At 44.8% G+C, this 23,965-nt stretch overlaps 2 protein-coding genes across 8 annotated transcripts in view; one reads left to right on the forward strand and one right to left on the reverse strand.

The window, feature by feature from the left end:
* The window catches only part of cpt1ab (carnitine palmitoyltransferase 1Ab (liver)), a 14,277-nt gene extending 12,040 nt beyond the window's left edge, over positions 1 to 2,237 (forward strand). For 4 of the 5 annotated variants that reach the window (XM_057053082.1, XM_057053080.1, XM_057053083.1 and 1 more), the window contains exons 16-19: positions 25 to 177; positions 295 to 408; positions 497 to 589; positions 682 to 2,237. In XM_057053082.1, coding sequence (XP_056909062.1) covers positions 25 to 177; positions 295 to 408; positions 497 to 589; positions 682 to 765 — 444 coding nt within the window. In that variant the 3' untranslated portion in view covers positions 766 to 2,237. Of the gene's footprint in view, positions 1 to 24; positions 178 to 294; positions 409 to 496; positions 590 to 681 lie in introns of those variants that run through there. The other variant, XR_008953495.1, reaches the window with a different exon arrangement.
* A 2,210-nt stretch (positions 2,238 to 4,447) lies between these two features.
* si:ch211-236l14.4 (SITS-binding protein) lies at positions 4,448 to 20,475 on the reverse strand. 3 transcript variants are annotated; one of them, XM_057052511.1, is made up of 11 exons: positions 20,162 to 20,475; positions 19,434 to 19,884; positions 18,264 to 18,435; positions 11,704 to 11,911; positions 11,457 to 11,607; positions 9,809 to 10,006; positions 9,425 to 9,693; positions 9,210 to 9,346; positions 8,899 to 9,020; positions 7,149 to 7,328; positions 4,448 to 6,959 (listed from the first exon to the last, which is right to left on the reverse strand). In XM_057052511.1, the coding sequence occupies exons 1-11, from the start codon at positions 20,164 to 20,166 to the stop codon at positions 6,786 to 6,788; spliced, it is 2,067 nt and encodes a 688-aa protein (XP_056908491.1). In that variant the 5' UTR covers positions 20,167 to 20,475; the 3' UTR covers positions 4,448 to 6,785. The 3 variants fall into 3 exon arrangements, with proteins under 3 accessions (XP_056908491.1, XP_056908490.1, XP_056908489.1); XM_057052510.1 differs by having other exon boundaries at positions 19,434 to 20,080; XM_057052509.1 differs by having other exon boundaries at positions 19,434 to 20,097.
* Positions 20,476 to 23,965: the final 3,490 nt, after the last annotated feature.

The raw sequence follows: 23,965 nt of genomic DNA on the forward strand, positions 1-23,965 counted from the left end.
CTCCCAAATCTCGTCTCTCATCAGACAGAAGAGCGTCTGAGGTTGCTGAAAAAGGCAGCTGAAAAGCACCAAAACATGTACCGCCTGGCGATGACGGGAGGAGGCATCGACCGTCACCTCTTCTGTCTTTATGTGGTCTCCAAATACCTCGGAGAAGAGTCAGCCTTCCTCAAGGAGGTACGGAGGGGCGCAGGCGTCAGGCTGCCCTTTGGTGACTGTTGATGCCAAACACACTGAAGTCAAAACTGTATTTTATTAGGAATAAAACCAAAACAAAGAACAAATGTGTTTCAGGTCCTGTCTGAGCCTTGGAGGCTGTCCACCAGTCAGACTCCTGTGCAGCAGGTGGAGCTCTTTGACCTTGTCAAACATCCAGAGTACGTGTCTTCCGGCGGTGGCTTTGGTCCGGTAGGTAATCCTTTAACTTGCATCATGGTTTCAAACGTGTGACTTTTGTGGCGGTGAGTGAATTCTTAAATTCCTCTCGTCTCTCAAGGTGGCTGATGATGGTTACGGCGTCTCCTACATCATTGTGGGCGAGAATCTGATCAATTTTCACATCTCCAGCAAGCGCTCCAGTCCAGAAACTGTAAGTTCTCCCGTGAAATGCAGAACTTCTTTTCCCGTTTTTTTAGCTGTTGTGGTTGCTGAAATCTTTAAACCCTTTTTCCTTTGTTCCAGGACTCCCACCGTTTTGGCACCAACATCAAACAGGCCATGGTGGACATGTTGAACCTCTTTCAGCTGGAGAAGAAAGCCAAGTGATTGTTCTCTCCAGGGCTGGACAGAAGACAGAATCTGTGCGAAAATATATGTTCTTCCGGTGTGGTTGTACAGAATCAAATGTTGGGTGGGGGTTTTATTTTTTAAGTTGATTAGTTTTACATATATAGTGATGGAGTCCACATGTTCAAGGCGCTCATGTCTACAGTTTGTACAGGCAGAGTCAGGCGGCGAGTGGGTGTCGGTGCAGTAGCGTACAGGTCAGAGGTCTGTCCAGACAGTGCCTTAGTAATCCACTAATTTACAAAAGGGACAAAAAAGGAAGATTAGAGCATCCGTAGTCGGTTATTAGCACAGCTGGTGAATTTCAAACGAAAGGACTGTTCAGTAGCATCATCGACATTCACGTTTTGAGAGGTGGTGCAATATTTTTAGGCGCGCTTCTTCCTGTGTTGCAAGGCCTGCTTGCTACGTCACAGAGCATCTGTGCCGCTCACGCCATACAATAAAAACCGTTGCGTCGACAGTCGCGTCAAATAGCGTCGTACCTGTGGGAGCTTCTTATTGCATATGTTTTAACAGACAGCCTGCGGGGCTTTGACGGCAGGGAGTCGCCGCGCCATCGCTTCATCTTCACCGGCCTCCGGAAGCGAGTGCGGATTGTTAGGTTTTAATGAAGGCAGGTGGATTTTGTCTCTGCGTGTTTGTCGTTCCATACTCAGGTTTTTGCTTAGTGGATGTTTGAGGGTAAAGGTTGCTGTGGAGTCAAATGCAGAGGGGGGGGGGTTCTTTGGTCCCGGTGGGCTGGTCTGTAGAAAAGTTAACACGTTTGGTGTGTAAGTGAGTAACTGACAGGAAACGAGCACCTCGATTGGAACCGACCTGCAACAACACATTTAAAGGGCAATGGGTGGTCAACAGCGACCGTATGTAACAGTTAACTGACGAGCACTCCGCAGTGAGCGGTTAAATTTGGAGGTAGCAACACATAAATACCTTCAAATCATTATTTTCCAGTTCAATGTTAATAAATATTTTTCTATTTCAACACAGCGAGGTTGCAGATGCTTGGATGTGCTGCAGAGTTGCTTTTCGGCCTAAGAAGGACTCATTTCCCCCTGTAATGCAAAGGAAAAAGAAGCATACGCTTATAGGAATCTATATCTCGTTATGTACTGTATATGTTGTCTCCTCACATTATTTATTTTTTCCCCAACACTTTCTTGCTATTATAACACAAGACGCCATATTTATCAGCTGAATGAGGGCAAATACGATCTAAAACATACAAGATGTTAAATTTTTTTGACATTTTTGTTAACAGATGACTTTTGCCAGGATGTAGATGTACAAATTTTTATCTGCCTAGACTTCATGTTTACACGGTTGCATGGTGTTTGAGGATGACGCTGTATATCTTGGCTTTTAACTTAAAGATGTGTTTGAAAATGGACGAGCAGCTGACATACCAAAATGCATTTTAACAATAAAGTGAATGTCAAACAGCTCATTCACCCTGGAGTTGGTGGTCTTATTATTCGTGATCTTTTCCTTTTAGTGGTCAGAATCAAAACATTTTACTAGCATTTTGTGGAAACACACATGGATGGAGACCAGCATCAATATATGTCTAAATAAAGTGAAGAAAAACAAGTTAATATGCTAAATATTATGTACTATAAAATATGTTTAAGTATATTTAATATCTGAGAATATGCGACAGACGTGATTCCTTTATAAAGCTTTTGCAGAAGAGCTATTCATGACTTTGGCCTGACGGTGGCACTATTGGGACTCTTTAGAGATCGTGTTATTACATTTTACCAGCCACAAAGTGGCACAAAAGGAAGAAGTCTTTAGGAATCGCCATCTGAGACCAAAAACGGTGCCGAAGGTAACAGATATTATGGTGATATGCTTCAGTGAGTTAAATGTGAGAAATTTCCTCCCGTTTACATCGTTGTTTGTGGCTGTTAATCACAAATTACTACCCTTTCTGAATCTGGCTTCCTTGTGAAAATGATATCTTTCCTTCCTCCAACCAAAAGGAAGCAACTTCCTGCCATCTGGCTGAAGTAAACCTCCCCAGGAGCCAGTACCATATCCGAGGGTATTAAACCCCTCCGCTGGGCTGCATGTGCCTGATAACTCAAAATAAATGCAAGACATTTTTAAGACATCACGAGTGACAGATTCAGAAGGGAATCACAGGCAGGAAGCGGTAACATCTGATACTACTTCCGCCATTTGTGCATTTTTAAAAGCACAAAAAGGCAGCCGTCGACCCTTCCCTGACGTCTCCGTCCACTCTGCGTCACAAAGCAAGCAAACACGTCCATGCTGCGTTCCTGAGGTCTGATTATCCACTCTGGGAATTTACACTTCAGATATGATGATATGGTGGACTATTTTGACACTCTGCGTCCTCCCGAGAGGAGAGAAATCACCCGCAGCCACTCATTCATGCGCCATTTTCAACAGAAAAAGAAGGGAAAACTTTTAATTGAACTTCTAATTGGCAAGCTGGGAAACCCATTCACTGATTAGCAGAGCCTGAAACCTAAAACCTTGACTTGCACTTTCTAAAAGTAGACTTTAGGAGAGATTGGTGGCCTCCTCTTGTCAACCAGTTTAATTCATGTGGCTCCTTCCTTCAGACCAGGCAGCCAGGGTTGCCTGGACTGTTTTACCGAGCGGGTTGCTCACGCTGGGAGTCGGGATCCTCCCATTCTGTTTGCTGGAACGGGTTGTAAGTTTTCATCTGTGGGGAATGTTGTAGTTGTATCTTTTGAGTCATTCTTGATTTGGGTTTGCTGAGGAGAATTTGTATTTTGCCTTTAAGATTTGTACGTTGCCTTAGTTTTAAAGCAAAGTGCTGGAAACCTTATTGGTCAGGAGGAGATATTCTTGATAGAAGTAGAGAAATCGTTCAGGGAAGGTCACTCAAGGTTTGCAGCTCGGCTCCCCGCGCCCTCAAGAGCTTGTAACACTGTAACTTCATCACCTCACAAACATGGAGCCACTCAAGAATGTCTTGTGAATTTTATCTGGCCGAGAACCGTGCCCAGATTTTTAAAAAGTGCCATATGAATCGATGTGATTAAGGCAAGGGTGTAAGCGGAGAGGGCGAGCTCTGAGGCTCCGTGCTCAGCTCTGGCCGGCTGCACCTGTCTATTCGAGCTATAGGGGCCCCCTGAAATGGAGTTCAGCCAAAGGGGGCCTGTGAGGAGAAGGAGGTAAGCAAAAGACACTGAGCAGAGGTGGGGCTGAAAGTGATTCTCCTGGGAATGTCTCCCTCTACACGTTCACCCAGGCTTTAAATAACTTTTATTATGTTTGAGGGGAATCAGCAGAGATGTGAGTGCTCAGCAGGCTCGGAGACCGGCTGACATCGACATTCTGACATGGAGAAAAAGGAGTTTGTGGCAATAGCTGTCACACAAATGCAAAATTATGCCTTTGGGTCATCCTGTGAACCTCATGGATGAGCCCCAGAGCTTACAGAGGGGACTCAAACTTCTCCTCAATTAAACATTTGTAGTACCCCCCTAAACATTCAAGTGAATTGTAGTCAATTTCTTTAATCAGCGGCACCAAACTTTGCTCAAAATTGACCGAGCAGTGGAACAGAAGGGTCAGATTCCGATCTGCCCCCCAACAAGGTGGCTCCTACATCCAAATCCATCGGATAAAGTAGCACAAAGCAGAAGCACCGCGAAAAAAGTGAAGTAAGAAAATGTAAACTTTATTGCAAATTTTTGTTCTTCTAATTTTTCTGATTTACAGAAGAGAAAAACACTTGTAATGGCACAGTCATCGTAATATGTACATCACCGATACTGCAATCATCCAGACCCTCGCCTCGTCCAGATTTAAAAGTGGCATATTAAGGCGCGTTTCACTCAGTCCGCAGAGGGAAGGAATAACACTTGAAAACGTTTGTTATATGTGCTGCAACCTACACATGCACGACATACCACAGCATTCCATAAAAGCATTAGAACGGCAACTATAAAACCTCGCACGAGGAGCCGGCTTGGGAAATCACAGTTTGTCCATTGTACATTCAGCTCTAGTGAAGATTAAGACGTTGATAATTTCACAACACGACTGTGTGCAGTAAGACATTTGGTGATTTGGATAAGCTACAGTAGACCTGAGTGCTGGAGGAGACACAGTAAACTTCAAATGTTCCACCTTTGGTTTGGTGGTGCAGCTCTGAGGAGGGGGGTTAAATTATGGATTCTGTATTATCGCTATCACCACCCAAGGATCCATGCTGATTTAACCATATGCAGGCCAATGGTACAAAGATGGCGGCATTTATCAGGGCGCAGCACGGATGGCTAATCTAACAGACGCTACGCTCAAACGGTTTCGTCCGAGTTTAAACCAAATTCAAAACCTTCCACGTGTTCGAGCTGAAGTAAACCATAAAAAAGGAGGTGGTGACAATGACAAAGCAAAATATCAGTTTTCAAGGGCAAAGCTGTATTTGTGTGCTAGTATCCAGCCGCTCTGATACCGCTCTGTCCAATGTTTCTTCCACAGGAGAGGCTTATTTTGTAGACTTTTCTCAACTTCAGATCTGTATGACAAATGGAGCCCAGGCGACGTTTAGCGTGGCATAAAAGGTGGAAAATACAGAAAACTACCGCTTGTTGCCGACAGGTTTATTCACTCCAAAACACTCCAAAAATTCATAGTCGTGTTAATTCATTTGTTTTGTACATGTAAAAAGAATGAGATATGATTGATTGATTGGCGAGCATTTAAGGTGCCGGTAGGCTGAGGCTACACGTCGCAATAGCTTAAATCACACTATGAGTGTAATTCTAAGACTTGTAGATTTGTCTTTTTTTTTTCTTTTTTTTAAAACTTCCAGGTAAATATTCTGGTTATTCCGACTGCTTCTCTTAGTATGAAGTGATTATTTTGCCTCAAACACATGGATGTGTGGACTAAAATGAAATCTAAAGCGGTAGCCAACGATGACTCGGTATGTTTGCATGTCGAGCTGTACCGATGCCATTTTTACAAACTGTGCAGATTTTAATCACGCCTAAATGTAAAGTGGCAGAGATTAGAGTTCCTCACCCATCTTCAAAAATGCTTCCTCTTTCTGAGGCTTTGACACACCTCTCTCTTCTCACCCAGGAAAATGAAACAGCAAATCAGCAACAACACCAGACACAAAACAGGCAGCCCGTTTGGAAGCCCTCGCTACAGCAGGTTAACAAAATATTAGCATTTAAATTCAAATAAAACCAGAATTACAGAATTACAACAGTGGCATGGCTTCACGCTCACCTGGCTTACAGTACAAGGGACAACAGAGTGGTAAGTTAATAAATTAAGGTAAACTACTCTGAAACAAATAAGTGCTAAGGGGTGTTCTGTTGATGTATTTGAAGATTCAGCAAAGTAAAAAGCCCCACACTCTTGAGGTACATTCATATAACATCAGCCTATTGGCCTGATAAATTCAAGTAAAAGCTGATGAATAAGCGAGACATCACGGTACCACGGTGCATCAGTCAAAAGCTTCCTGTCAGCTAACTTCCTTCCAGCAAAAACATCTCCTTTTTTTAAAGACTTAATTTTGCCCCTACATTTAATCATTTGGTCTTCTTTAGAGTGTCAGATCCTATTTAAGCAAACAAAGGGGCTTGCTCTCTTCCACCTAGCCAAGCGAGCCAGCAGCAGCTAAAAAATTTAAAGACTGTAGAAATGTAGTATGTAAACGCAGATTTCTCTGGATCTTACATACAATAACAAAGAGCAGATCAAAAAAAAGAGATAAGAGGTAAAACCAATTAACATGTTAAAAAAGAAGAAAATCCGTCACCAAAAAAAAAAAAAAATCAACTGAACTGTAAAGTGCAAGTATAAAAATTAATTTCTACATATTATTTCAGACCAGACCAGGTCTCGAGACAAGATGGTCTTCAGTGGAAAAGTGCAAGTTAAGAACAGCACAAGTATTTTTGCTTTGTATTTAAAAAGGTTTTGATTCGAAACTAACAGAATTAGTCAGGCGATCCAGTGGATCCCGATGTGACTCAGCTTCTGCGAAAGAAAACGGCAACCTCTTCCAAGGGTACGGGGTAGTCCTGAAGGGACGTTCCCCCATCGAACACCTGAGCGCTCCTGCTGTCCTGCCACTGGAAGCCCCCGTCAGGTAAATATATATCCCTCCGCACAGCCCCTTTCTCCACCACTGGAGCCACCAGCACCTGGGAACACACGTACAAAACGGGTTTGAGAAGAAAGAAGAAATTCAGATGTCACAGAGATTGTACACTTAATTAGCGGGACATCAGGTTACAGCCAGGATTTCATTCAAAACACACATTACATGCCAGCTGTATCCGATGCCGGCGGAGGGAACCCAATCCCTTCCCATCAGAACATCATTAAGTCACCTCGTCTCCGATGAGGAACTGGTCATCGATGGTGAAGGTCACGGGGTCGCTGGGACTGAGCCACCACATCGGTCGGTAGATGGGGTTTCCCGTCAGCCGCCACTCTTCTGCATACTTCTCTATGATTGGGACCACGTCCCTCTGGTGCTTCGCTATGTAGGCTCTAGTAAGGTTCAACACCTGTGGGTCAGAAACTAAAGTTGCACTTTTGCTGTTGCTGCTGTAGGTCGTACCCTTTTTTAATGTCGCTACAGAGTCATTTTTAGAACCAAAACCCATTTCCAATCCAAACCCACTCCCTGAAGGATTGTCTGACATAAATATCACTGACAAGAAGCATTAGTCAATAAATTGAAGCCATCTCCACACAACACAAACCGAACTTAAGGGCAACTCATTGACCACACCGTCCAAACCTTCCTCCTCCTTCCAAACTACTTTAACATTCCTGCTGTGGTCACATCCGCTCCAATGGCCCAAAGCAAAAGCAAAAACCTGACCGTACCTAAAAAAAAAGATGTATTTTCATGGCTTTGAGATGGAGAGCATTTACAGGAATGAGCTTGTGCTCACAGGCTGGGTTTGATTGGATCCCTAAGTCAGAAGCCAGGCATGTCTGTGGGTTTGAGGTTTTATTGCTATTTGAGGCCAGGATGGTTGCCGCTGTGACCTGTCTCTGACTGTAATATCACACATTCTGGAAAAATGAAAGCTACTCCACTGAAAAACTGCCCAAAAAAAAAAAAGGCTGTACAGTATTTACCGTGCGTAGCACAACGGCCCATTGTCGCCTCAGATTTCTTCTCTTCTTGCGACTTTACAAGTTCAGGCCTTGCAAAGACCGAAATGGAAAACACGACTCTCGCAGTCCAAAAGGCCTATTTTTATCTTTGTCATGCAATACGGTCACAACTAGCATATTCTGCTGCTTCAGTCCGATGCCAGTGGAAAAAATACTTGGTCAATCATTCCCATTCTGTTACACTTGTCAGTTACTCATGGAAATCTTAATTGCATCAATAAAGTATTTTTCCAAGACGTGTCCTCAAATTCGGTATCATACTTACTTAACTGGCCCTCGACAGCAAGCTGTAAATCTAAAGGAGGAGCTGTAATTCAGAACAGATGGACGCCTAACCACAGGTGATGTTGGGACCGAACCAACCAATCGCTACCGCTGAGGGGAGGGCCGGCCCAATTGTTTCACACCCGTGTTGCCAAGAGTATTGATATCTGCCACTGAGCTCCCTGAGACTGAAGGCTTTGTTTCCTTGCCCCGTCCGGCCGACATCAGATTCTGGAGGCGAGGCCCACCGCACCCCCTCAAAATAAATGAGGAATATTAAATATGCTCCGATAGCTAAAAACACAAATGTTAACAAACTCTCTTCTAGAATTAAATCCCAATACCGGCATAACACAGCCGTCCAACCAGCCTCAGCTACTTCTGTCTTCATCAGTGTCTACTGACATCTTACTTGGGTTGTGTTTGTGTTGTGAGGCTCTATGAGATTACAATCTACTCACATTTTTATGCTGGCAAGTATGTTTTCATCATACATCCAGTAGATTATTTCAGTAAAAAAATATTAGTAGAGTGCGTGCTGTGGGTGTTTTGTTTGCATTGTAATTACATCTATTATGGTCGGGCAGCCAGAAACTGGGCTCGCTGTGGTTGCTGGGTTTGAGTTACTGTGGGAACGAGCTCAAACTGGTTCTGGTGTTTCTGAAGGGAATTGTAGCAGCATACCTGGTCCTCTCCACAGACCCACGGCGGCGTGTGGAAGCTGATAACAGGGAGGAAGGCTGCAATTTCAAGCCAGCGGATGAACAGCTCCTCGTCTGTGACCAGGTCTCCGGAAAGAGAGCCACCTGTTGGGAATGAGGGAGACACCAATGGGAAGAAAGAAAATATTACCTTGGTGTATATATCCAGTATATCTGTAAGGGGAGGTACGTCCATTCAGCTGTCTGTTTCCTTAAATTTGAAATAGTTTTTATGGAGGAACAAGTAATTTTTTTTACATTTCTAATAAAAGGGTTAAATGAGAGGGGCATTACCCACTGCATCAGGAATGAGGAAGTTGTATCCCAGCAGCGCGTGGTGCAGCAGCGAGGGAATGATACCCTTCAGTCCCATTGGGCTCCAGTCAGACTGCAAGGGGGTCATCCTCACAAAGAGCGGCTTGTGGCTGGACCTGAGGCGCGGTAGCATTGAGGTTAAATACAATATGTGATAGCAAATGCAACCAAGCAATAATGCTTGAGGGTGTCACCGTGTTCCCGCCGTCACAATGGTGGAGTCTCCCATCCTCGTGGCCACGTCCGCCAGCAGGCTGATGTACTTATCCCCGCTGAGAGCCTCCGGCGGTCGCAGGGCTTGCTCCTCAAAAAGATTCCCTTCGCCCCCTTCCAGCATGATGTACTCCATCCCCAAATGGGCCTGCAGAGAATCCACTTTGTCCAGGAACCAGCTGACTGCTCCAGGGTTGGTGATGTTCAGCTTCACGCAGAACGTTCCTTGCCAGTGGCTCATCAGGGGGATCTACGAACCACGGAGTATTTAGGTGATGTTGTAGATTAGTCTCAAGCAACACCTTATCACAGTTATAACCAGGTAACATACAGAGGACTGAGACCCCCCCGCGCCCAGATCTCACCAACTGTCCCTGGGGGGCTGAAGGGAGACTCAGCCAGTAGTCCTCGGTGCCATCTGTTAAGGAGGCGTGGAACTGCGTGGTGTCCACGCCCAGGAAAGGGGACAGGGTGATGGAAATGTTAAGAAGCTTGACAAGTGGGAGGTCCCTGGCGAGTCTCTTGGATATCCCTCTTTTTCTGCTGTTGAGGTAGTCATGGTCCTGCCAGGAGACAAGTGGACACGCTGTTATACCAGAAGCGCACGTTTGTTTGTGAAGTTGCCTCATCAAAGGTTCGAACTATCCAAACGTTCATAAACTGAGTAGACAATTAGCTTTATTATGTAGCTTGTGTGTGACACAGTGGAAGCTCACAGCTGTGAAAACATGACCCCTGTCAGAACCATTAACAAATGTCATAATCCTCTGGAATTTATACAGCAAGTCAAGCAGAGATTTCTGATTATATAACTGGACAACAAAACCTTTAAAGAATACAGGATTGACCTCAGGAGGTGAACTGACTGTGGGAAGAAAAAGTGGATGAGGACCTTATGTAATACCCTTAAATCCCCCGGTTCACTTCCTTGTACTTAAATTTCACATAATGTCTGAAAAGTACTTCAGAAGTTAATTTTTATGAGGTCCAGAAAAAACAGGAATGACTTCAGGTACAGTGCAAATATTATTATGTGATGTTTTCCAAAAGCTGGATGGCAATTGTGGAAAATAACAATTTATGCACCAGGGCCAAAGAGAAAAATGGTTTCAACAAACGCCATTATTCAGCCTGTAAATCCTGACTGGATCACTTGAAACATCCAGAAGTTTCCACACAGCTTTCATAAATGGGGAGTTTTCAGAAAACAATTGATTGCAGGTAAAAGATGCTCTTGTTTGTTATTCTGCTGCCGGGTTTTGGTCCGTTCACAGCATCGGGCCGGTTTCAGGATCACCTTCGGGTTTGTTTTGGCCCTGGAGCCGTGGTGATCAACAAGTTTTCTCCCTCAGAGTAACCTGATATTTCTGTTTGTTCTTGCTCAGCTATGTTTATTTTGTAATGGAATATCACCAGGTATTGATTTAGATTCACTTGACTGTGGTCTTGTTTCCTTGAATGTTTCTCAAGAATCTCCATGGAGACTCACAGAACATTATAATCCACCACTGTGCAACGACTGCAAGATTATTATTAAGATTATAATGCAGCAAAATGCTAAGAATAAATTAGATTAGTTGAATTTAAAATGTACTAGGTTAGTTTGTGTGGGGGGGTGGGGGGTTGAAGCTAAAACCTCAACCCTTTTCTATAATGTGACACTTTAGTGAACCTCTCCTCCCTTTCTCACACTCACTGACTGTTTCAAGTATTTATCTTTTTTTAATCTCACATTTTTGAGCAATTTTAACCACATTGTCATTTGTTCCAAATGATATCGTTCTGCCGTTATGTCCAGTGATACAGTCTGGAAAAGCTCACATTGTTACATTCTTGAGGTTTGTTCTGACGGTAATAACTCCTAAGATTAAAATCTATTCCTGCAACATCGTTGTCCTAACCAGAGCTCTGCTGAAGGTAGTGATGGATAAACAGCCACCCGGCAGCAGCTTTCTGCTGAATATGCACCACAAGTGGAAAAAAGTAGCATTTGAGAACTTTTTAGACACAAACCATGTCAGAGAGGAGGTTGGTGGAATGTTCGTTGAGGCTGATGACTCCCTCCCCCAACTGGTGTCGTCGAAGGCGATTCGAGAAGGTCCTCAGCTCCCTCTCCACCTTTGGCCCTGAATCCACTTTAGCAAGCAGCTTCCAGAATGGCAGCCTGGAGGACATAAGGACAGACTGAAGACTCTCTGAACGTATCACTGTTCCACCCCCAGGATTACAGACCTCTCAAAGGTACAAAACGCTGACTGACCACATGGTTTTCATGTTGGGCATCACCCGCGAGTGCTGGGAGAGTTGTTGCACGGCCTCCTGGTGAGCAGCTCTCACGTTGTGTGCCACGCACACGGTGTACTGTAAAGGCAGGCGCTCCATACTGGGCAACGACTGCAGACAGAAGTGCTGCCTGCTGTCCAGCCCGAGCTGCAGGGGAATATCAGGAGATACAAGGACGGCAACACCTGCGGGATGGGAAGAAACCGGGAATCACAATCATGTATCAGTTTATTATTATGCTCAAACAGATACGTCCCCCACGGATTAGCAGACGTAGCGCTTCGGAGACCAATATGATGGATGGAGTCCTGTGGGAGTTGGAGGGCAGGCTCTGTCAGCTGATATCGCTCTGCTTGTATATGTGAGAAAAACACCCCCTCATCAACCCTGAGGCATAGAGGTGCTCAGCTATGAGTTTACTGCTGGGTATTTCTGAGTAGGTAAGCCACACTGCAACCCAATGAGATGGGAGGCCCAGAGGATACGGCATGAAGTCAGCCCTGGTCGGGTTTTCATTCGGCTCCCTGCACAATTCTCACCGACACTTCATGGAAAGTCCATGGACCAAAGGTCAACACACACTTTTAGCAAGATTGCTAGCGGTGATTTCACATAAATGTCCACTTTAGACTAAATCGTGCAATTAAATATCCTGCGTCACCTATATTGTGATACCGTTGACACTGTGCTAAAACCACTGAGGATATATTTAGGTGTGATGGACAATACAAGTAGTACGTTGTTTGTAATGCACGTTTAATCCAAATTGCTGTAGAATAAAAATCAGCACTCGAAGATAAAAACATTACATGACATTCTTTTTGAAACTGTGGGGGCAGTTTGTCAGGCTCGCTCCAGAATAATATCTCTTTTGACAGAAACGGCCGTCCTTCGACAAAAATCACCACTGTCCTCCTGAAGGCTCTTTGTTTCTCTGATGCATTATGTCAATTCAGCCATTCAGGGACTGTGTGAAACGATAAGATCGGATAATTGTGTCCTCAGATGTAGCTGCCCTGCAAGGAATGCCTCTCAAGTTACTCAGACCCCATGTCCTCACCACTTCTCGCCCGTCCTGACTCCTACTTTCTCCCTCTCAGCTCTAATTTCCTTCCTCTCTGGACCAGCTTGGCCCTAGCCAGCGGTGACTGCAGCCCTCGGTCCCACACTGACCATGGGGTCCTTGTTCTGGTTGTTTTTGTTTTATTCCTGCACAAAGAAGGTGATCACTACACAGATTATGGCTTAGCACCAGTTCCCAAAGCAGGCGGACCATTTTCAATGGCTTCACTGTTCTCCTGGAGCCAAGGTCCAGTGGCAGACAGGATCCTCATGTACCAGCTTTATAATCAGATTAATAGCATCACAGATCAGTAACCACGGCTGTATAAAGCCCAGCAGAGAGCCTTCAACCTCCAGGGTGATTTTCATGCAACTGATAATGTCAAAGAGATACTGGTAACTCCTCCGAGGTCACCACATGGCTGCTTGCTACAGCTTCAGAACTGAGGAAAAAAGTGGAATTTTGCTGAGGAATACTGTCCAAATTACACCTGAAAAAGGCAACGATAGCACTTTATCAGCCCTGTCTCTACTTCTAGAAGAGAAAAAAGTTTAATGGATGGAGGTGCACATTGCAGAGGAGATCAGACATTCCGGCATCCTGAATGAGGATACGGACGGTTTAAACGCTGTGTATTTTACTTAATATTAAGCAAAAAATGAAGATTAACTGGAATACAACTCTGCAAATCTGCAGATATGAATGTTAAATAAGGAAATATTGACTCATGTGTTCATACCTTAATCACTTGGCATTTGGGGTTTATTTTTAGTATCCGGGGACTCCTGATTGAAAATGAACTTCTCACCCTGGTTATATAATTGAAGAGCTCAACAAAACTCGCAATCCCACTCAGCACGCATGTCTTTTGACGTGCATGTACCCTACAGCAGGAATCGATAAGCGTTATTTAAAGACAGTGAAGCAGGTCGTGGGCCTTGAGTTACAGCCAAAGTGGGGTGTCCGTAAGTTGAAGGGGAAGCAAAGAAGGGGGACCCTATTTTTAGAAGAACTCCTGAAAGCTCCCCCTCAAATATTTTCCATTTGCGCCCAAAAGCGAAATTACGCGCCCGGCTGTCCACTTACGAGGGAAAAGAGATATGAATAAACTTTACTGGGAATGACTGATCGATCTGACCTGCGCGGGCTTCAGGTTAACGGCTGCCGAATGATCGTAGCAATCAATCAGTCAGACCGACCATTTCATGCATGCTCACACTTGAACACGAATGTTCCCACTTTAACGAGAAACTGCAGACGTCTGAGAAAAACAGAGCGGGACCAGTAAAGAGTTTGCGCTTCCTCTCGCTCACACTGAGCCAAAGAATTAAAGGTGGCGGCTGAGGTGACCCCAAGCACCTTAAGATGGATTTAACGCGTGGTCTAGTCCCCGGTATGAGGCGGAAACGCCGCCGCACGACTCCCTGCTCTCAACCAGATGGGCTACGTTATATTACCTGTCATAGTTACACGGTTATTTATGACACCTGTGAGCACCGCAGACGTACCGACCGCCTCATAAAAGATGCTTTCAAACACAAGCTGTGTGTATGAATGTGTGTGCCTGAGAGCGTGTCAGTGTATGTGTTCAGGCATGCATTTCCTTAACGATGGAAACTTGGATTATGTGCCCAACCTCAAGAAATTGATGGCCGTGAAACTGGGGCCTCGTCACGGTAGTAAATTTCCAATTCCACTCATTGAAAATACTCAAAACCCCTTACAGCGACTTTCTTTGCCTCTATAATCAATCAGGTCTACTGTTTCAAGTGTGAGCGTAAAGGAAGAGAAGTAATCTGGTGAGTCCTTCGTACGCTTCAACATTCGATGTGTTGATTCCAGTCGGGTGCGGACTGAAATCAGTTTGCAGACGTTTAATTCAGATTCGAAGCTAGTGACTGGTCTGAGATATTGGAGGCAACGTGCAAGCACATCAGCAGAATGCAGCTGATGCATTAATCCTGCATTTAAAGCCGGCGCAGCCTCTGTGGAAATTATTAGGTAAGAGTCCGACTGTGGAAAACTGGTGTGGAATCATTTTCATACAGCACTCCTCTCACGCTTTCTCCAGCAAACTACAGAAGAACACGCAGGACGACTGAGGAGGGAGTTTGTTTTTCGTCTCAACACGAGCCGAATCCTGGGAGCGTTATTTGTTGCCCATCCGTCATCTTAATTGATTTCTGGATTGGCAAACAGTTGAAGGAGAAAAGACAACAAATATGCAACCAGATGTTATTTGTCATCTTGGTGACAGCGAGATTTCAGAGCTCTCCTCATTACCGGTCGTAAATCCTGCAAATACAGTGAGGAAAAACGAATTCAAACCCTGCTTTTTTGGCGTCGGGTTGTTGTCACAATCAAACTTTTTTCAAGCCGTCGTCCGTGGTCGCCCAAACACCCCAATGGAAACGTCTGATGTTAATGTGCTCCGTGCTCGCGGGCCTTTTCGGTGAAAGATGGTGACGCAGCAGATAAAGCGGATGAGGTTTTGTTAGTTGATACAAAGAAAACAATCACAAATCCCTCCCTATCTTTGTGGAGCGCTGCCAGTTTGAGCCCAGAGACAAGCACGTGCGAAGAAAATGAGAGGTGATGCTAATCTGAGAGGACGAGAACGTCACTGCCCTGAGACAAAAATCAAGAGTAAGTGTGTGTGTGTGTGGGGGGGGGGGATTTTAATCTTCAATCCTGACTTCATCAAGCCCACCATGCAGGGAAGAAGGCCGACAGTAGATAAATGACTTTGACTGGATCCAGACGCAGCCTGAGGGAGCCAGAGTTTTTTCAAATTTAGAGCCAACGGGCTCATTTATTATAACATCCTGCAGTGAAAACACTCTTAGCTCACAATGAGAGACAAGCTATCGTTCTCATGTAAACACACACAATCTGTGTGTAAGAGCGAGGCCCTTATTAGGATTAACGCCGCTCCTAATAAAATTAAGGACCGGCTGACACTTTATTTACCCTGAATAATAATACGTCTGGTAAAAAAAGGGAGACAAGGCAACGGTAACAAAAATATAAATATGTTCTGTATGTGCTGACATCACTCCCTGCACTCAAGCAAGCCTATCATTTTAATTCAAGCAATTTAAACAGATTTTAAAATAATAAGAAGGTAGCACGGCCTGTGTATATCATTTCTTTTAACAAATGGCAGCTCTTGAGTGGGCATCAGGTGACGCATCCACAAAAGTTAAGAATTTTCTCATTAGAGGCTTTTTTGATCCTCTGGCTGCTGTCAGGATGTGGCTGCCTTGATCTGTCATCTGCTCCCGGGGCCTCGGTTGCTTTTGTACGGATAAAAACAGGTGGGGCTGTGACAAGTTGTTCCAGTTGGCCACGCTCTCAAATGTCACCGCACACTTAGGAGCACCTTCAAGCTCCACTGGACTCTCCCGCCTCGTTTTTCGGCTACCTTCCGTCTGTGTTCTTCAGCCATTCTCAGCAGTCTTCATGATTGGAAGACGCTTGTCCCTATTATGCTGACTCACCCTGACCCTAGCCCCGTGCCCTTGGAGACATGTTCATGATGGATGATCACACGGAATCGCATCCTGCCCTTAAACTGTGCTGCTTCAAAGAGAAAAGGCACGAGCGTGAGTGTGGCAGTGAGCCACCATATTTCACACTGCAGTTTAGCTGTAACTCTGCGCTGGAGAAATGATCAGTTTTCCAGTAGGAACCGGACAATTTCTTTAATATCGTCATCACGCGTTCTCATCACGCGTTGTTTTGGGCGCCACTGCTGCCAGGAAGAACGCTGCTGTTTAAGTACGATGAGCAGAGCCGCTTACCTGAGGAAACGCCCGATCGAAGATCATATATATTTGTAAATGATTTATCATAAAGTCATTGAAATTCTTTTTGATACATATTTGAACCCCCCAAAAAAGAGGAGCAGATCAACAACCAAATTAAGCTCTGAGATTTAAACCCTCAAACTTTCCCCACATAACTGTGGACTTTACATTCTTTTGCACCATAAAAATAATAACAATAATAATAATAATAATCTATTGTGGTTTAAAACCCAAGCTGCTTGAGTTCAGATAGTAAAAATTGTCAGAGTTGGGTTTAAAACAAAGATGCATTTGATTCCGTGAATAGAAGATGGAAAACTGGTGATAATTTAAGATGCTCTACTTGAGGCTTGTTGCTGCGCTGATTTAATTTACAAGCGTTGTGACATCAACGAATATTAAACTTACTGATGTGGCGATAGTTGCACAAATCAGGGACATCTGTGTGTAACAGCCTGTAAACCCAATAACCTGTCGTCGCTGACTCACAACAGGAAAAAGCATCTTCTCTCGTGACTCTTTGCCACGTGAACTGTGCGAAAACATCATTGAACTTTGATGCGGGATATCGTGTTAAATATACCTTTAATGCTCTGATACGCGTGGTTGTCATTACTGAGCATCAGTTTGCTATGCTCAGGGCTATGTACAGCATGTGTCTATCAGTGGTTGCTAGGTAACAACAGAAACAGTTGTTCTCATCGGGACCTCACCTCTTTTTTCCTCCTCTGGGTTGAAGATTGGCATGGAGAAGGACAGCCCTTCCTGATAATTTCTCACTGCTCACTCCAGACGTGGTCATGGCACCGGCCAGACACCTTGTTTTATAACTCCACAGTATATGTTGTATCCTATCATCCATGAACATGAAGTTCGAAGTACTTGCATCTAATCATGAATCAGCAAAACATATATTCCCACCCTGGTTAACTGCTCGCTAACTCTGAAAACAACTTGTGGGCAAAGTCCCAGAGGTTAAGTCTGCCACACTCACGCAGGACACACAGCTTGTTCCTCGTCAGCTACGTTAACCATTCACATCCGCCAGTGATCCCTTCCTCCTCCCTTTGCCCCCCCGGGATAAAATCTAACACCCACCAAAATAACCAGGCTGGTTATAAGAGAAAGCAGGGCCCTCGTCCAACCTGCTCTTTTAATAGAAACAAAAGGCAATTACCTCAGTATCACTTCGAGTTAATTTAAGATGCTAAAGGTACTTTGCCTCCCTTTGTAGCGTAATCTCTAAATTAATAAACCCGGATGCCACAGGCAGGATTATGTTACGCTCTATTTACGAGGCGGCGCTCCGATCCACTCGTGTTTGGTGGATGTAGGTCCTATGGGCTTTTTTCCCTCCTCGACACAAACACAAACAAACACGGGGTGAGACGGGAGGATCGGGTGGTAAGACATGCACAGGGCTTCCCTCTCACTCCGAAGTTCGTACCACGCATTGTATCCAAGAGTATAGGGTCAGATTCCCGAGTCTATGTGGTGAGGGTAGAGAAAACATAAAACAGCTGAGCCTCTGTCAATGTAAAGATTTCAAAGGGTTCCCATAGCAGACCTGTTGGTGTGAAGAGGAACTATGACCCGCTGCTGCCGCTAATGAGATGCAGCCCTTTAGCAGCTGCTAAACGACTCGTGCCTGCAGCGACCTCTTACCTGACGAGCCCAGGAAGTAGCGTTCCAGGGCCGAGCCGTAGCCGGAGGGATTGTCCTTGAGGTCGCTCACAGTGAAGAGCTGCGTGGTGGCGCTCTGGTCATTGATGGGCCAGGTCTGACCCCGGACGGTGGCGCCGCCGTACCACGACACGTTGGTCATGGAGAAGCAGTCCTGAGAACAAAATTAAGGCTTCAGAGAGAACCAGGAGAACCAGGATGAAATAAAAACCAGAATAACTTACATTGGTTTTTTTAAAGAAAAGATATTTTAATCGTTATCATTTAATAATGATATTACAGCTGTGACAATTTTGAGCTGAGATAAATGTAAATTAAAAATTTGAGGGCAAATTAATTTTAGAGCAGTCAATATGCGGCACGGTTGTGGCATCCCGTGGAAATGTTGGAGTGCATACAGTTCAGTGGTGGCTGCTGACTCTCTCAACATTACATGAGCGCATGTTTTCACATGCACAACGTGTCCTCCGGTCCCCACACATGCGCAAAGTCAGCAAATATGAACAACAGGTGCCAGCAGGTCACCTGAGAGGCACAGGGGTGGATTTTGGGAAAATAAAGGCGACTTAAGTTTGGAAAAGCTTTTGTGTGGCACCACATGACAGGGGGTTATGGTGGAGGAATGTTCCAGAGGGGACAGATTAACCTCCCCAAACATCCCACTTCATAAATACCTCCGTTAATTAAGATGAAGGGGAAGTACAGTGGTAGTGCATCAAGTATGACAGTGCAGATTTCATAAAATATGAAGTCAATGGAAGTTAAAAGGAAAAACTGAAGTGTTATCTGTCACCCCCAGGGTAAAGGCAAAGTCTTCTTAGGTGTGCAAATTTCACAAATTAAATACAGACGATATTAAAAATATAATAATCTTAATGTTATTTATAATGTCCGTATTAATTTTCACTTGCTTGTTCATTTTACATAAACAGATGGATTTAGAATGTTTGAAATAAATGCAAAGTGGAGCTTTTGTTTTGTTTAAACCACCTCGCACTGTTTGTCGTGCAGCAACAATGTCATGCTAATGATTAACGTGCGAGCTGCAAACTGAGGAAGGTTCGCGCGTAAAGCGACACTTTTGCGCATCTCACCGCGCGTAAAAGGCATCTTCTGTGGATTTCGAACTCACACTGGCAAAAACTCCCTTACCTTCAGCTCCACATGGCAGTGCACCGGCGCCCAAGTCATGCTGTAACACTCCGTTTCTGTCTCCTCGTTCACCTCCAGGGAGATCTTCACCTCGGCCACCGAGTCCCACGTATAGCAGAACTCCGTCTTATTCAGCCAACACAGATTCCGGACGAAGGGGACTTCGAGGTCCGGACTGCCCACGTTTCCGACGTCTATCTCCACATATGTCTTGTCCTCCGTCAAGGTTTGTATGACCAGTGACTGGGTTCTTCTCTCCCAGATCAATCCGCTAAAAGTCCCCCTGAGGATCCAGTTCTTGTTGGGCTGGTCCACCACCTGCCAGTATATGATCCCGATGGTCATGACAAAGAAGACGGCCACCCCGAGACAGGCTATTGCTCCTTTCCAGGTTTCGTTCATCTCCTTCAATCCCGTGTCCCATGTTACTTCTGGGATGGGGCTAGGGTTCCTATTTCGAGCGTGGGGCATGTTGGTTTTTTTTTTTTAGATCAGCAAAGTATGAAAAGCTATAAAATGCTGCAGAAATCTCTGTTGCTTCATCACGTCATGATGTTTGCTCTGATGTTACAGGGTAAACCACCCTACTGTTTATCTTTACACCGATTGAAATTTTTTTTTTGCGCAACTGTGCCAGCAACAGAGACCTGTCATGTGAAGAAATCTGTGAGAAAAAAATGTATCAAACAGGAAAAAAGAATAATATAATGAATGAATAGTTGACTTACCACATACTGCTGCTGTTTTAGAGTTGAATTTTTGAATTGCATTGGCTGCAGTGAGCTCGTACGCAGCCCCAGGCCGGGTTTGGCAGCAGTGCCTACGAATAGCTCCTAAGACGTCGCTTGCTTGCCCTGCACTTTCTGACGTAACGTTCGGTCGTTTCTTCAGAGGAAAGGTAGAGAGAGGGAAATGGATCAGGAGGGTTTGACTCAGTCGTGGAGCTGCCCGCTCGGGGCGAGGAGGCCGGGGGCATCTTGGGAGGGAGGGTTCCCCGCGCCTGCTCGCAAACTCTCCGTGCGCTCTGCGTGCGTAAAAGCTGCAGCTACATGTCATCTGGCGCTTTTGGCAGATAGGCAAGGGGCGTCAAATGGGCACAGGCACCGGTGTCGTGGTGTTTAGCATTTTAATAAGGGGGGTAAAAGGGGACGTGCGAAATTCATTTCAAAATTACATGTAAGCAGTATTGAGAGGGTGGAAAAATGAATTCCATGTGCTTTGACATAAACGACTAGTCATTTAGACTCCTAGATTGAAGTTTTAGTTTGGATCCAGCCTCATGCAGATGCATTATCATGGCTTTGGCCAGTTTACGTTGTCACTTTTGTTCAGTTTACAAAGCGAGATGGACCACCTGTCATCCAGCAAACATTCCTGCTGAGGCTCCTGAGCCGCTGCGTGATTCCATATACAAATATGCAAAGCCACGCACAACCCTGTCTATTTTTGTTATTATAAGATAAGATACAGTAAATCTTCACTGATCCCCACCTATGCAAATTTAGTTGTCCCAGCAGCTGATTTTTACAGCACAGACAGAACAACCCTCCTGCAAACTCCTAATGGAATAAGTGTGTAGACGTGCATGAAGGATGAGATTTAAAAAGCAGAGGGCATCAAAATCACCATGGTTTCAGGTCGTTCTTACCTACTGTCTCCTACTACGGGGGGCTGATTGTTTCACAACAAACTCCATAAAAGAGACTTTTCTTGGGGGCTCAAACTCAAAAACCTTCATCGTCAGAAGATGTAGCAAGAAAGAAAATGACAGATGTATAAACCAGTGGAAACCACATGTGCGTTTAAGAAGAAAAGAAAAATGGTCTCATCTCTGTAAAACAGCTGCATTGGATTTGAGTATTTTAAATTAAAGAAAACCAAATCCAAATAAAATTTCATGAAATTGCATGAAACTTTGCTGGTTGTGTTAGAGTCACATAAGAAATTTTGCTTTAGAAGTTAAAAGTCAATACTTAATACTTGAATTAAGATTGTTTCTTTTTCTTTAACTGCAGCGCCCTTATAATATATTACTCTAACGTAATCTTATTGAGTGGTTGTCCAAAGTAACTTGTGCATAAATTTAATATACCGGTAACTATGAAACAGTAAATATGTCTGACTTCTGTACAGCTGTAGCGGGTGTATAGAGAGACTTCCATTCATAATATTTTGCCCCCCGCCCCCGAAGAAATATATTAGTCCAGGTGTGTTGTGATGTATCAATATTGATGCTTTGAGGGCTGGAATGTTGTTTACGAGTGTCTCAAATGTGATCGGCAGTGCCGTGATCGGTGGAGGTGGCGTTGGGACCGTCCCGAGCCAACATTGCTTCTCCAGACTACTGTTGACCCGTCACGCCTCACCAATGTGCTGCTGCACCCTCTTTTTTTTGGTAGCTTTCTGGAAAATCCACTCGTTTAACCACAGCGTCCATTTATTTCAACGCCGTCCACTGACGCATGCCCATGGCTCCGTTGGTACGCCACAACTTTATTGGACCCAAAAATAAGACAAGAGCAGCCTTGACTTGAACAATGTTGTTGTGTATGTACGGTCCTCCGTTCTGTCGTTCACAAGATATCCCAGGAGTGTCGGCTGACATACCTTTAAGATCAGTTGCTCCTGTCCCCCTCTATGCATGTCAGCCCCCTGTGATCCATCACACACGTCTGGCAGGGCCAGGGACACTGGATCAGCCTGCGGGAAACCGTTTGCTCTCGCTCATCACCTCACTCCAACTGTAGTCGGTTTCAAAATCTCTGGAAATTAGCGTGAGCCTTTTCCGTCCTTACTGTACGGCGACCCCAGCTCACTCACCGACCGGCTGAGAAGGAGAGGGGAGGGTAGGAATAACTTTCCCAAAATACATCAACCTAAACCTGCGCTGCCTCCTGCATATCTGCGTGTAGAGATGGCAGGTGTGCGCACGGACAGCTGGAATTCAAGTTCACCGGCCTTGCGGCCACCAGGTTCCCAGGTCATAGGTCAGGCTCATGACATCTACGGAACATCCAGGGGGGGAGGGTCTAAGGTTACACACCATCCAGCCCCTGATTCTATCCCTAGTGGCTATTAATAGGCTGGGGGCTGCTGCATGGCACGCACACACACACACACACACACCACACACACACACACACACACACACACACACACACACACACACACACACACACACACACACCTTTGACAGTGTGAACATGGGATGTGAAAAAACAAAGGAATCTGACCTGAACCACTAACTCTTATCATTGATTTAGCGTTGAAGGCAAAGGTCGAGGGTTTATTTAAACGGTGCCAAAGGGGCTTAATGGTTTTACATTTTGGATGCCAGTTGGGCATTTTTATTAAACTTGCCATGTGTACATTTTTCAATACTTGAATATACAGCGTCACATATACATAGGGTGCATAATACCCTAATCCTTTAATCTCTGTGTTTTTCTTGACTTGAGATTAAAACATTTATATGTACACTGACCCGGGTCACCCTCCATGTATGCTTCAATGTGGCTCTGCCATGTTTGTACAGCTGCCCAGCACAAACTAGAACAGACTTTAATATTTGTCAGTATTACTCATCAGCTATAATCAATCACCTTTACAGCATATAAACTACATTTCAAATAAGAGTGCTAATTTCTAAATATGTCTGCAATGACAAATGTCTGGCCTGGCTTGTCTGATCCCGAGGAAAAGGGGATGTGAGGGCGGGTATTAACTCTCGTTATTGTGTCACATTCAACGATAAAACTTTAATGCAAACAATTGAAGGAAGCTCAGAGTAAATTTACACTGAACATTTAAAATGTAGGAGTAACAATATAAGAGGGGATAAAAGCCGGAGGTCTGAGGAGGAGTGTGATATTTTCCTTCAGACTTTTGGTTTTTGACGGCTGCTTTGGCCTTTGTCTTGCATGCCTGCGTTGGTTGACGTACATGAACCTTCCATGAACCCACCATACTGGAAAGAGCAAAATGGAAGCCAGAACTCTCAGATCCGAGAGGCCCCTGAGGATGTGGGCCTTTTCGGACTTCTTCTGGTGTCTGTTCAACATTCTGTGAGCTCAATCTCAAACATCAGCCACCTTCTCTGGACCTCTCTGCTTCTCACTCTGCAGTCATTTGTTGGTATTCTGAAGTCCACATCCTGCGAAGGTCTATCCGTACTTACATCCACACGACATTTACTGTTTGAACCCACAGTTCCTGAGCTGCAGGAGACCTTAAGAACTGTGCACCACCGGACCACTGTGCTGTTCCAGCTCCCGACCCTGCAGCCCTGCTCTGTCCTTGCACCCTCTGATCAGGTCTTCTCTTCTGAGTAATCGTCTAACCGTCATTCTCTAAAAGGTCCCTGACTTCACCCTTCAGAACATCTCCTGCAGCAGCTTCAGTCTCAGGATGTGGACTCAAAGATACGGAGGGACTGAGGTGACTCCAGAGGTGAGGAGCCGCTGTGTCCCACTGTTTTGTGTAACATCTCAGATTAATGAGTCAAATACTAAATGAGTGCCACCAAAGTGAGC

This window comes from Takifugu flavidus, chromosome 13 (assembly GCF_003711565.1).
Source record: "Takifugu flavidus isolate HTHZ2018 chromosome 13, ASM371156v2, whole genome shotgun sequence".
In the NCBI taxonomy this organism is placed as follows: Eukaryota; Metazoa; Chordata; class Actinopteri; order Tetraodontiformes; family Tetraodontidae; genus Takifugu; species Takifugu flavidus.

Excerpts from the sequence above, each read along its gene's own strand:
- si:ch211-236l14.4 (XM_057052510.1), bottom strand. The coding sequence starts at position 19,904 with ATGCCCCACGCTCGAAATAGGAACCCTAGCCCCATCCCAGAAGTAACA. Across the intron at positions 9,694-9,808 it reads CAGCCCCCCAGGGACAGTTG|ATCCCCCTGATGAGCCACTG; the intron begins GTGAGATCTGGG and ends CGTGGTTCGTAG. Across the intron at positions 7,329-8,898 it reads GGGTCTGTGGAGAGGACCAG|GTGTTGAACCTTACTAGAGC; the intron begins GTATGCTGCTAC and ends TCTGACCCACAG.